General features: G+C 48.4%; 6 protein-coding genes across 6 annotated transcripts; 2 read left to right on the forward strand and 4 right to left on the reverse strand.

Annotated features, from left to right (window-relative positions):
- Window positions 1-1031: 1031 nt before the first annotated feature.
- On the forward strand, window positions 1032-1538 carry FSST1_004904 (lipid droplet assembly factor 1; the record flags this gene model as incomplete). Its single annotated transcript, XM_083231126.1, has 2 exons — window positions 1032-1199; window positions 1251-1538. The coding sequence occupies 2 exons, from the start codon at window positions 1032-1034 to the stop codon at window positions 1536-1538; spliced, it is 456 nt and encodes a 151-aa protein (XP_083088334.1).
- Window positions 1539-1935: 397 nt separating this feature from the next.
- On the reverse strand, window positions 1936-3453 carry FSST1_004905 (proteasome regulatory particle base subunit RPT2; the record flags this gene model as incomplete). Its single annotated transcript, XM_083231127.1, has 4 exons — window positions 1936-2442; window positions 2489-3295; window positions 3345-3398; window positions 3451-3453. The coding sequence occupies 4 exons, from the start codon at window positions 3451-3453 to the stop codon at window positions 1936-1938; spliced, it is 1371 nt and encodes a 456-aa protein (XP_083088335.1).
- Window positions 3454-4677: 1224 nt separating this feature from the next.
- Window positions 4678-5559, forward strand: FSST1_004906 (ubiquitin-conjugating enzyme/RWD-like protein; the record flags this gene model as incomplete). Its single annotated transcript, XM_083231128.1, has 3 exons — window positions 4678-4932; window positions 5060-5334; window positions 5385-5559. 3 exons carry the CDS (start codon window positions 4678-4680, stop codon window positions 5557-5559), a joined length of 705 nt encoding a protein of 234 aa, XP_083088336.1.
- A 668-nt stretch (window positions 5560-6227) lies between these two features.
- Window positions 6228-7488, reverse strand: FSST1_004907 (major facilitator superfamily domain-containing protein; the record flags this gene model as incomplete). The annotated part of the gene is made up of 5 exons (XM_083231129.1): window positions 6228-6817; window positions 6877-6965; window positions 7020-7146; window positions 7244-7272; window positions 7334-7488. The coding sequence occupies 5 exons, from the start codon at window positions 7486-7488 to the stop codon at window positions 6228-6230; spliced, it is 990 nt and encodes a 329-aa protein (XP_083088337.1).
- A 906-nt stretch (window positions 7489-8394) lies between these two features.
- On the reverse strand, window positions 8395-9907 carry FSST1_004908 (MCT family MFS transporter; the record flags this gene model as incomplete). The annotated part of the gene is made up of 2 exons (XM_083231130.1): window positions 8395-9314; window positions 9376-9907. 2 exons carry the CDS (start codon window positions 9905-9907, stop codon window positions 8395-8397), a joined length of 1452 nt encoding a protein of 483 aa, XP_083088338.1.
- Window positions 9908-11352: 1445 nt separating this feature from the next.
- Window positions 11353-12984, reverse strand: FSST1_004909 (transmembrane amino acid transporter protein-domain-containing protein; the record flags this gene model as incomplete). The annotated part of the gene is made up of 3 exons (XM_083231131.1): window positions 11353-11624; window positions 11673-12025; window positions 12074-12984. The coding sequence occupies 3 exons, from the start codon at window positions 12982-12984 to the stop codon at window positions 11353-11355; spliced, it is 1536 nt and encodes a 511-aa protein (XP_083088339.1).
- Between the last annotated feature and the right edge of the window lie 171 nt (window positions 12985-13155).

Consider the following 13155-nt stretch of genomic DNA (forward strand, 5'->3'; position numbering starts at 1 on the left):
GTGAGATTGAGTGAGCAATTTTGGAGGAACCGCCTGAGGAGCCTGGCTGGCGTGTACATGATACCAAATTGCGAACATCCTGTCAACAATCACCAATCGCGATTTCCAAAGTCCGGTATGGTGTAGTGGCTAACATTTCGCGCTCTCATAACTTGAGAGATCAGTACCGCGGAGCCCAGGGTTCGATTCCCTGTACCGGAGTTTCTCTTTTGCTGTTTGTGATGTTTCTTGATCTCTTTTTGCTGATGAGAGAGGCTTCTTGATCGTTGTGGATGTGGGAGGCTGTGTTGTGCGTAGGAAACGAATAATTGGGGCTCAAACTGCTGTATGCTAGGTTTCATGAAGCACATGAGTGAGACGAGTGAACAGGTCTCAGCAAATATTATACCGAAAGTGCGAAATATGACCGCTCATGAGTCTTTGTCGTAAGATTCGTAGATGAAGAGAAGAGCAAGATACGCAAGCAAGGGCTGACTGAGAACTGGAGGACCAAACTGAAATACTTGTCTGAATTAAGAGACATGTCCCCCATGGCTTTCTTTGTAGGCATTGGATTGAAGTTTCAGTCAAATTAGTTGACGGTGAAGGAAGCGGTTTGTGTATGTTATGTTATAGGCACGACATTGGCTTAATGGTGTTGTAAAGGTACCTATCGATAAGTATGACTTGAGAGGATTCCCGTATTGTGATGTCCAATGATTACGTGTTAACCCTCTTATTGAGTACTGACTTGATATCTTATATTTAATCTGCATCAAAAGCTGGAATGATGTAAAGAAAGGGAGCTGTTCATCTGTATTACTTGATTGGACAAAACCTTCCGGGGTTGCTCCCTCCCCGTACGCACCAGCACATCCCCCACGTCATCCCCTGTCAATCTTACTGTCGACCTCATCTCTTTCTCTTCTCATGACGATTGTAACCAAACTCAATAAACTAATTCTCTATCACACCAGACCACACACTCTTTTCTCTCTCTTCCCTTTCTTAACTTCTCTATAACTCACTGCGTCGCGATCAAAACAGCAACAATGACTCCAAGCGCAACGACGGAATCATGGAAAGACTTCCCAGAGGAGAAAGCATCTGGCTTTATCACCTATGCGCGTAACTCTGTCGATCGAGTTGTCCCTCCTCCTTCACGACAAAAGGCATATGACAACACTATGGCTTTTGCTTCCTCGCGACCTATTCTCTTTGTAAGTTGCCCTTTACAGCTCCTCTGCGCCGACTTTAGCTAACGACAACAGTCTTTCATTGTGTCACAGCTTCTCCTCTCATTCCTCCCTCTTCTCATCTTTCTCACCTTCTCCCTATCAACCATTCTTTTCGCCTTGGGCGCTGCCATCGTATTTGCGCTCTTCTGGATCGGTGTCGCGCTGTTGATCCTCGTGCCCGCTCTGCTCGTCACTTCGTCTATTGCAGTGCTTGTCTGGGGTTGGGCGGTTGGCAGTTTTGTTGTTGCACGATGGTTGTACAACCACTCTCCTGTCGGCGTGCAGAACGGGGAGGTTGTAAAGAAAGAGAATGGCAACTAGTTTTACGCCTGCACCGTCTGGCAACTTGGCATTGGGGCTGATTGGGATCCTCATGATATGTCTGCGTTTTAGGATCCGTGTATGGGATATGGAGGGTACCGAGGGGAATAATGGTTTATTCAATTTGTGAAAGGACAGGAGTTCCGGGCTTGCTCGCTGAAAGGGCAATGGGATTATCACGCTATCAAACTAATGGTTCGCCCACAATGATCAAAGTCATGTAACATGACAGTGCAATACGCATCACTACACTCAGCAACGAATCCTAGGGCTATTTGCCGACCTAGAATTAATGCCTGCCATAACAATCATGTGTATGAATTTGCTGTTGTTCAACTCTATTCCTCATTAAAAACGACCGAGACCCATCTATCTCTGTCCCAAACGCACTGGTACATTACAAATACAGACCCTCTGGCTCGCCCTCCTGCTTTGTACGGAGCACTCTCTCACGAGCTGAGCGGAAATCCGCCATTTGCACCCGCATTCTTCGTTCTCGAAGGGCCAACAGACCGGCCTCAGAGCAGATAGCCTTGATGTCGGCACCGGAAAGATCGTCCTTTTGGGATATGAACTCTTCGAGATCGACATCGTCGTTGAGGCTCATCTTGGAGGTGTGCAGGGTAAAGATCTTGCGCTTAGTGTTTTGATCAGGGTTCTCAAAGAGAATCTTTCGGTCGATACGTCCAGGTCGAATCAAAGCGGGATCCAGTGTATCGATCTTGTTGGTGGCCATAATGACCTTGACGTCACCACGGTCATCGAAACCGTCTAGCTGGTTGAGAAGCTCCAGCATAGTTCGCTGGACTTCTCGTTCACCGCCTGATGTCGAGTCGTATCGCTTTGTACCAATGGCATCAATTTCGTCGATAAAGACAATAGAGGGTGCGTTTTCGCCAGCAACCTGACAATGTTAGTAAAGGTCGGACCTATCAAAGGAACCTACATACCTGGAAAAGCTGTCGGACAAGTCGAGGTCCGTCACCAAGATACTTCTGAATAAGCTCACTACCCACGATACGCAGGAAAGTAGCAGATGTTTGGTTGGCAACAGCCTTGGCAAGTAGTGTCTTTCCAGTACCAGGAGCACCGTAGAGGATAACACCCTTGGGAGGCTTGATACCCATCTCCTCGTATAGCTCAGGGTGGAGTAGCGGCAATTCCACTGACTCTCTGACTTCCTGAATCTGTTGTTCCAAACCACCAATATCGGCGTATGATTCGGTTGGCGCCTTGTCAAGCTTCATCACACTTACGATAGGGTCGGCGTCGTCCGTCAAAACACCAACAATGCTGACGCTCTTATGGTGCAGAAGCACGCTGGCACCGGGCTCCAAGAGATCCTTGTCGACGAAGCTCATGATGCTGACGTAGTACTCGGGACCGGTCGTGCTACTAACAATGGCATGGTCATCATCAATGAGCTCTTCCAGGGTTCCAACACCCATGGGGCTTCCTCGCATATCGTCAACACGACCGCGCTCATCTGCTAAACGGTCAACGTCGGCATCGGTGCCAGCGGTTTGGCCCTCCTTGGCTGCCTTGGCCTTTCGCAGACGCTCCTGGTTCTCGACGTATTCCTCCTCAAGCAAGAGATGATCGTGAATTCGCTGCATTCGCAAGAGTCGGAGCTTGCATCGGCTAGTAGGGTAGACAGCGGGAAGCTTTTGTGCGGCGCTGGTGCCACCCGCCTTTCTCTTCTTGCGACCAACTCGTGTTGTAGGCCTGGGCGGAGGCTCGTACTTGGGCTTATCCTTCTATAAGACTGTTAGAAAAGGTGAATGGAGGCGGATTCAAATTGCTTGCCTTCTTGTCCTTGTCATCACGTCCCCCTTCTCCCATGCCGGATTGACCTTGACCCTAGATAACGTCAGTAGCTGCAACGACGCCAAAACAGCAGCGAGAAACCCACCATCCTGGAGAATTAAGAGCCTGAAGCTCAGTCTATTCTTTATCAATAACTAATGTGTCGGGATTCTCTCTGCGTGAAAGAGAGTAGTGACGGTGGATGTAATTTGATGTGGAGGAGTCGAGGACGAGGCTCCAGAGCTTAGTGATGATGAAAGCGAGCGCCAGGCGCCAGGGAAACACGACAGCAGCTCCAGCCTAGTCACGTGTTGAAGCTATGACGGTCACGTGAAGCTCGACGACAGCATACCTACGATGCTATAAACGCCTTAAAAAAGAAGACCCAATTCATGAGGAATATCACTGTTAACTGAATTAAGTTTCTAGATGGAGTTTGTATTTTGGGAGTGTTTTAATGATTAACGTGTTTCTGTTGCACCTCTATCCAGTTAGGTAACCCTCTATTACTTACAAGTAACAAATGTCATATTCGCCGATTTCGGAGGATACATTGCTGTAGTGTAATGTCCGATCATACGATTTAAAAACGTTAAACGTAAAGAAAATATGTTGTAATGTAGAAGATTGGCTGATGAGATGTGGTTGAGAAATTTAACGTTACCGATTCATCATGAGATGCTCATTAAACCTTGGTAGTTGTAGATGTAAGAAATATCAGGACAGGTATGAAGCGTTGACCCACTCAGAGAAAACAGTTAAAGAAGTCAATTCTTGGGTGAGGCAGACGTCTTTCTCTCAGCTGTGAGCATAAACACAAGGCGGAATAAGCAGCTGCAGGAGCAAACAGGGGTGTTACAATGTTGTGACATGATATTTGATATTTACTCCTGTCGGCTTAAAACATGACCTGTGAATATATCTGACTTGTAATTTTTCTCTCTTTTCACCTAAAAACTCCACCTATAAAAAGACCAAAGACCTTTACCGACCGACCTGGGCAATCGTAGAAAGGCGGGCAGTGATCCATTCATTTCCTTCCATGGATCCATCTATTTTTGAACCACGGGCTGCAACTACCCCCACAAGGCGCTAACTCTTAGCAGTCTCCCAGTGGAGTGACGTCGGTTGAACGCTACGCCACAGCCTGACAAAAATCTAGGACCCCTCCTTCCATCGCCGACCCAACCTACCTGGTTTTTGCACACGACCATCTACAAAAGCTTACCCCAAAGGTTGCATCTTTGCCTTGTTACATAAACCGAAATTCTTTTTGAACAAACAATATAGCCACTACATATTCCAAGACAAAAAACCCGCCACAGTCGACATCATGTCAAGAGATCGCCGTATATTGAAAGAGCTTAAGGACATTGAACTTGATCATGACAGCTCGGGTGTAAATGCAACTCTTGCTTCCGACGGGGTCATGACACGCCTCAAAGGGACATTTCCTGCTCCTCCAGACACGCCTTACTCTGGCGGTACCTACACGGTCGACATTCAGATCCCTGATCAATATCCATTCAAGGCACCAAAGATGACGTTTGACACAAAGATTTGGCATCCCAATGTCAGCAGTCAGACGGTAAGTATAGGATGAAAAGATGAAGAAAATCCGGGCACCTGGGTCGAAAACGAGGACCGGATGGGAAAGAGACAGAACACGATCAGAGAGCAGGTAAATATGCAGTCATTGACCAACCCGTTTCTAGGGCGCTATCTGTCTCGACACACTCAGCTCCAACTGGTCTCCCGTCCAGACCATCAAAACCGCTCTTCTCTCCCTTCGAATGCTTCTCGAATGTCCAAACCCAAAAGATCCCCAAGACGCAGAGGTTGCAAAGATGATGATCGAAAGTCCTGAACGGTTCGCTGTCAAGGCCCACGACTGGGCAGTTCAATACGCTGGAGCTCCACGAAAAGAGGTCGATCTCAGTCAATACAAACAAGAAGGCGCTCCTGCGACTCCCAAAGTTGATCCCGCCCGGTATGTGGACGATACGGATGAGAAGCAACAACGGCTAACTTGGCACACAGGTATATGGGATACAATAAGGACCTCGTTGAGAGGTTCGTCAGCATGGGCTTTGCTCTCGACAGTGTCGTTGAGGCCTTCAATGCTATCGGCATTGAGCGTAATGGGGGACGAGACTACGTATTGGAAGAGGCATACATGGGCGATATTGTCGCCAGACTTCTCGGCGAGCAATAATTCATCACCACGTAACGTCTAAAGAGGAGGAACATCGTTTCTGATAAATAACTTTCAGCATGGTATGGGGAGTAAGACTGCGTTCCGGTTTTGTTTCGTTCTTTTATTTCGTTTATCCGTTTAACATAGACAAGGCCGCATGATGGAAATACTGCCAAGTTGAAATGGCAGATGCACTTGGTAGTGTTTGAAATCGAAATATGATGTGACATTGTGGTTTGATGCTTGGCGGCTTGTACCATGCATGTCTAGGAAACAATTACGACATTTTCACGTTCAACAAACCACATGCTCATGCATGGGCTCCTGACCAAAGATAGCTTGAAACACTTTTCGACATTAGATAGGTAGTTCATGGTGTAATGTGACATTTTAGCGCATCGCGTGCTGAGGGTTATGTTATGGCACGCACTCGCCTGTGGAAGATCAACACCAAATGGCCCCTTTCCACAATCTAGCCTGCGCGGCAGCCAGACCATCCTTGCTCTATCAGGTACGTACGAAGAAATCATGCAATATGATGCAAATAGCCCTCCATGAGCGAGCCCTCGGTCAAGTATATGAACCGGGCTCTATTGACTCATTTACTTCCCCCAACTCAGACACATATCTCACCTTCTAAAAAGCCGAAACCAGTCAGAAGATGTAGACGTAGTTTAGTTATAAAATTATAGCAGATCGCGGCGGACAAACTCGTTGTAGAGAGCCTTGCCCAGACCAGCGGGGGAGCGCTCGACAATGACACCGGCGTCCTCGAGAGCCTTGATCTTGGTGTCGGCACCACCCTTACCACCGGAGACGATGGCACCGGCGTGACCCATTCGTCGTCCAGGGGGAGCGGAGATACCAGCGATGAAGCTGACAACGGGCTTGCCACCGTTGACGGTGTTGGCCTGCTTGAGGAACTCGGCGGCGTCCTCCTCGGCGGAACCACCAATCTCACCAATCATGATGATACCGTCGGTGTTGGGGTCCTCGGTGAAGACCTTGAGGCAGTCGATGAAGTTGGTACCGGAGAAGGGGTCACCGCCAATACCGACGACGAGAGACTGACCAAGGCCGGCCTGGGTGGTCTGGTTGACGGCCTCGTAGGTCAGGGTACCGGAACGGGAGACGATACCGATGCGACCGCGCTTGTGGATGAAACCAGGCATGATACCAATCTTGCACTGTTCGGGGGCGATGATACCGGGGCAGTTGGGGCCGACGAGACGGGTCTTGTCCTGGGTCTTGAGCATGTCGGTGATGCGAACCATGTCTAAGTGGGCCCTGGGTTAGAAACCTTCGGCGTGAGTCGGACATGAATAAAAAACCTACCATGCTGGGGGATACCCTCAGTGATACAGACAACGAGGGGGATCTCGGCCTCGAGGGCCTCCTCGATACCGGCAGCGGCCAGAGGAGGACTGAAAGATATTGTTAGGGGCGGCTTTGTTCGTTATGTGGCTGAGTAGACGTACGGGACGAAGAGACCAGTAGCGGTAGCGCCAGTCTCCTTGACGGCTTCTGAGACGTTCTTGAAGACAGGAAGGCCAAGGTGAGTCTGGCCAGCCTTCTTGGGGTTTGTTCCACCGACAACCTTGGTGCCTATTCAATGGATTGTCAGTCTTTGAACCCCTGTCACATGTGTATATATATCATGATGTATGTGTGTGTCGAGATCGATATAGCGGGAAGACCGTACCGTATTCGATAGCTTGCTCAGCGTGGAAACTACGTCATTTGTTAGTTTTAATTGTTCTTTTGGACAAATTTGACTGTTCGCAATACTCACGTTCCCTGCTTTCCAGTGAATCCCTGGTAGATGACCTTGGTGTCGCTGTTGATGCGCAGGTTGTTGATGGTCTTGGCGTACTGCGATGAAGAGTAGGCGCGGCGGCCAACGTTCTTCAGCGCAGAAGCGCGAGCGGCTCTAGTGACGGACTGCATGATGATATGAGGTTGTGGAAAAAGGAGAGAGGAGGGAAGGAGAGAGAGAAGAAGTAACGCTGCTTATGATTTGCAACGTTTAAAGATTAGAGAGCAATGGGGGGGGTTCAATTTCTGGGGACAGGACTGGAGGAGCTAGAAAGGAAAAACGTCGATACAGGAGCTTGTTCTTGTTCGTATCAAGATTATCCCGTGGCCGGGATCTAACGGCCTAAACCAGAACGGGTCGACTCACACATTTTTGTTACCTTTGCAGTGTGTCAGTTTTTGGTGCTGAACGTCTGCGCTACGGGTGGTCTCGGAGGAACTGTGCCGAGCGGAACATGAATAATCCGGGGTTACAGGTGACGAGAACCACTAAGAAGTGCCCGTGTAGAGGTGAGCGTTTTGGTACACGGTTAATCGCGGGTTCTCGGTGAGGGCGAAAACTAACGGGAAGGTGCGTCATTGGGTGCTGCAGGGGCCCTGGACCCTCTTTTTGTTACGGACTTGTAAGTCCTAATGATTGTTTCGATTAAAATCGCGGACATTGACAACCTGATTGATCCCGTGGGAGTGAATGAGTGAATGAATGTCAGGTAGTATTCTTTGACCACTATCTAAAGAACGAATGTATACTATCTACTCTTTTATCCAATCTTTGCTTCTCCCTCTGTGCTGCTAATTGCAACCAAAATATCTCAACCAAATGTTTAAAAGAATGTCAAGAAAGTAACGATATCAAGATACACTTCCGAGGAAGCATCCCGACCAAGTCAGTTGATACTCTGATCCTGGTATGCATGACCGTTGGTATAATTGATCACCGGACCAATCGTAACCATGTCAGCCCTTTGGCTAAATTGAAGATGTGCGCGTCGCATGACATTTCAGTTCAATCGCGCACATCTTCAATAAAGAACAGTCTTAGTAGACGCTCTTCACATTCCAACCGACAGCCATAACCCTCGCAGCGAGGAAACAGGCAAGCGCCAGTACATACGACAACCCATCAAAAACGATGAGGGCCGTCCAGCCTGCATCACCGTTGCCTCCAGCTTCGAGAAGAGCACCGGCGATGGGCAGACTGCTGAGGGTCCCGAAACTAGCTACCATAAAAGCGGTCGAGATGAAGCGTCCGTAGTCGCGCGGATCGCAGAGTTGACCAACGCAGACGGGTGTCAAACCCAGGTTGGAGCCAGAGCCAAAGCCAAATATAACCGCGAAGGCGATGATCATGGCTTGGGAATTACCAGCTGGCAGCCACAGAGCGAAAGCCGAGAGAATGCACAGCCCAAGGGTAAGAAGCATGACATTGAAGCGGCCGATCTTGTCGGCTAGAAGGCCAGGGAGAAAACGACCGAGCAATGAACCAGCGTTGAGAATCGAAATGAGCGTATAAGAGCTAGTGGCATCGTCAGAGTATCTACCAGCGTAAGAAACGATGTACGTCAATGGTACGAAGAGACCCCATTCCATAAAGAAGATCCCACACGCAGCAAAGGTAAACTTGAGGTCTTTGAAGATGCTCAAATCCGGCCAGACAGAAGTTACTTTGTTTTGTCGCGGAAGACGTGATCGCATGAAGAGTGTGGCCGGGACGGTAAGACCCAAGATGATGAAGCCCAAGATACGAGTTGTCCATGCAAAGCCAATTGTGGGGAGAAGCTTTTGCAGGACGACGGGGAATATGATACCGCCAATAGATCCTGCAGTCATTGCACAGCCTGTTGCAAGACCACGGCGGACGTCGAACCAGTGGGCGATGGATGCATAGGAGGGAGAATTGAGCAGGGCGCCTCCTAAACCGCCCACGACCGAGTACGACAGAAGGATCTGGTAGAACTCTGCATAGGTTTATAGTTAGAGATTACTCTGGACGAGCCCACGAGAGATAGAGTTACTCACCTTGACAAACACTGAGGATGAACAAACTGGTAGCAATGAGTAAACCACCAGCAAGAACAATAAGTCTGGGGCCATATTTGTCAAAGACAGGCCCAACCTGAATGCCCACGATGAAAACAAAAAACAGGTACAGACTAAAGATCCATCCAATCTGGGATGAGGAGTAGTCTCGGAGCTGATTCTCGGAAAAGTACGACTCAAAGACAGCAGCGGTGTTAATGAGACCGTATACGGAAAACATGCCGCAAAAGGACCCAAAGACTACAAGCCATGCTTGAAGACCGCCCTCGGGAAACTCGAGATTAGGCTCATGGTTCTCAGTCGGGCTGATGGAGGAGGATTCAGTGGCTCCGTACTCAAACCCCGGAGCCGTTACCGGGGCCGATGATGACTTTTCGGGATCTCCGTGCTGGATCGCCGGCGGCGGAGGGGAAGTGGAAGGACTAAAATTGATAGACTCGTCCTGCGCAAGGCAGGCTCGGTGCTGGTTTTTTAGGCAGCTGTCCTCTGCATTGTGTTCGTTGTATGTCATATGGTGGTTAAAAAAAACCTCTTGATCACAAACGAGTTTCTGGCCTTGTTCAATTGACAGTGAATTTACATGGAGAGAGATTGTTAAGAAAGTAGTTAGTTGAATTGAGAAATAAGCCAAAGTTTCGAGGAGGGGGGGGGATAGAGAAAGAATTTATATGCCGGGATATGCAGCCGATAGACTCGGTGTATGGGATGATACAATGCTGGTTAGGTTGGGCGCTATCTACAAGTGAGTCTACTGCAACAATTCAGTTTGCTTAGTGCATGGGCGTCGCGTCCGTAGAGGTGCAGGATTTGGCACTAAACCACAGGCCATTCGTTTAGATTGCAGATTCTATGAGTCAAGGGGACCTTACTGTCCTCTATGATGATGAATTGGCTGATCTGATTCATTGACGGATGTCAAGTTACAGTTACATGCAGTTAGAGCCCGTTTTGCCCCATCTTTGAAGCTGTCAGGGAGCTAGTAAATCTGGGGCCATCGGATACTCTAGCCGTGATGAATTGAACATCTCCGAACGAATCACATCTGGATACCCGTCGTAATTAATTATGTACGAGTCCAAATCGTATGACAAACAAACATGCATGGGAATTTAAGCTTATGTTGTTGTATATCTATGTTTGCTCAAACGGCATGTAGGAGAAATTGGCCTCGACTCATCGTGGCGCTTACTACCATGCAGTCTTGACTGAGCGACACCAACAACAACAACCGCACATGGGAATGTTGTTTGGCACTGCAAACGGTGATATTAGACTCGGATTAATCATGAAAAGTTGTCTTTGAACTACATACGCCATAAAAGATTACCTATAGTATACTTTAAGCGTTTGTGATTTTAAGCTCGGGTGCAGCTGTCGTCAACGTGCATAACTGTAATGCTTTGCAATAACTTCCCTATTCTTCTGAAGCACCTACGCGAAGTACGTCGTCCATGATGTTGAATTATAGAGTCCATGCAATTACAGAGGAAGTACTCCAGCTGCGGTTTGCCGTTACTTGCTAGACGGGACGCCTATGTAGGCCCTGAACGCATTGACACTTTCTTTTCGCTGTCCTTGTCTGGACACATCAAGGTCTCTACGCGGCTTCTCATGGGTAGATATCAATGATCAGTGACAGGGGACTAAAAAAGCACACGAATAACTTACCTCACTTGACGAATCTAGTAAGTATCAGGAAAGTTGGCCTCCTACGCCTTAGGGTATAAAAATAAATATTTTAAGAAGCATGGCCCAAGTAGCATAAGTTGGCCTAAGAATTACGTCTCTTATGCTTTTAGCGGCCAATTTTTCTGATACACTAAGGAGAGGTGAGGTTGAGAGACCTAAAGATACAAACCCCTTTCCTCTTTTCTCGTTTTTCATTGCAAAATACTAAACAAACTGTATACAATTGATGCCATCGTAATAATACTCTGCCATGACCAATGCCTCACTTCAAATGCCGTTGCTCTCACACGAGAACACACCAGACACCTGCCCAGCTTCAAACTGGTCTATGATGCCCTGAACACTGACATACGTTCCCAACGTGAGGTATAAAACACCAGTCAACATAATAATGATGTTCAGAGCCACCGAGAGGAAGTCAAGTACAGGCTGGCGTGTCCTTCCAACTTTCTTATCGGCGCTTCGCATGCGAAAGTAGGCTAGAGCCCAAAAGATGAAACCGAACCAGCAGTTGAACAGAGACGACATGACGGATAATACTGGAGTTTTGATGAGTAACATTCAACAGGAAAGTCGAGGTAACTTACACGAGGAGAAGAAGGGAATGAGTTCAGCGACGAGGAATGCTGCAGCCCAGCTGAGGAACAAAACGAAGCTCCACCAGAACCATCCTTTGAAGGTATGTGACGTGAGGTGCTCTGAATCTTTGAACATGCGAAAGAAAACGAATCTGCCTGTCACGCTGGCGTAGAGACACCCAACAAAGATGATAGTAGGGATCATGAAGGAATACGAGACCTTCTTGTAGAGGTCATTGAGGACACCAAAGGCTGGCGTGACCATGTACTGGTTACCCGTATAGGCGTAAATGACAGCACCGACTATGCTGAAGGTGACGATTTCCGCACAAGTGCAAGCCCACAAGGCCTTGGGGAAGTCCCTATGATTGTCAGAAGATTGATAGCTTCATCAATTGAGTGCAGCTTACCGAGGATCGCGCATCTCAGCGATGAAGCTAGGAATGGTGGTTTGGCCGATAAATGTGTAGCTCATGTTCATAAAGGCCGACATGCCCGTCACAAGGGTGGTGCTACTTGGCGTCCATATCGAGATGATAGGCTCACCCTTGCTAGGATAACCAGCAGGCGTTCCTTGGACCCCAGAAAAAGCGGTTGCTAATACGACTGAGATAAAAGTGAACAGTGTTGACGCAAAGGCGAGCTTTGACAGCATGCTGAAGGTACGTGGGAGTGACCCGATCCAGCTGATGACGGTCACCACTACGGCAAAGGCCACTGTTCTGCAACCCTTGATGTTATCGGCCTCGGTCATGGTGTTTAGGTAAATTGCGCCGACAAGGACGTGGAGAGCTTGGATAAAGGTGTTGTTGAGGACAAACATAGCTGCTGTCCACCACCAAGCCCATCGCCCATTCCACCAGATCATCTGGCCTATATCGCAAACATCGCGAACCTCGGGATGACGCAGACAGAATTCCCACAGAACGAGACTTGTATACAGGACGAGTCCAGCAACAACAGCAGTCAGGATCAATCCAGGTACAAGGCCAAGAAGACTGTAGGACCAAGGAAAGCTCATGATAGAAAGTACAATGTACTCGCTAAAGAGAAGTCCAGCCGTCTTCTGCCAAGAACATGTTCTGTATTGGATGGCATTTCCTGCTTCGGAAGCGACCTGCTTGTCGTGCAGGTCTACGGCCGAGGTGCTGTCTGTTTCGGAGACAAGGTTGGATGCCAAGTGCTCGGCGAGGGGTTCGACGCGGGGGCCAATTGTGACTCTGGAGCCTCCAAAAGCTGATGCGAGCCAAGGCGATCTGTTTGCAGCGCCTGAGCTTGGCGTGCGTTGAGCCTCTTCAAGTGTGGAGGTTTTAGATTCCATAGCTGTGCTGTGAATGATATGATGTACTGTATGCGACAATGCGGTTCAATTGTAGGGAAGACGAACAGAACATGAAAAGCAGCGCCTAAAGATGAAGATGACGATGGAGAAAATGATGGGGGATAGAGCCTATATACTAGACAGGTAGGTAGCAAAATGAAAGAGAGAAAA

The sequence above is a fragment of the Fusarium sambucinum genome, chromosome I, assembly GCF_050947815.1.
Source record: "Fusarium sambucinum isolate potato_lamoka chromosome I, whole genome shotgun sequence".
NCBI lineage: Eukaryota > Fungi > Ascomycota > Sordariomycetes > Hypocreales > Nectriaceae > Fusarium > Fusarium sambucinum.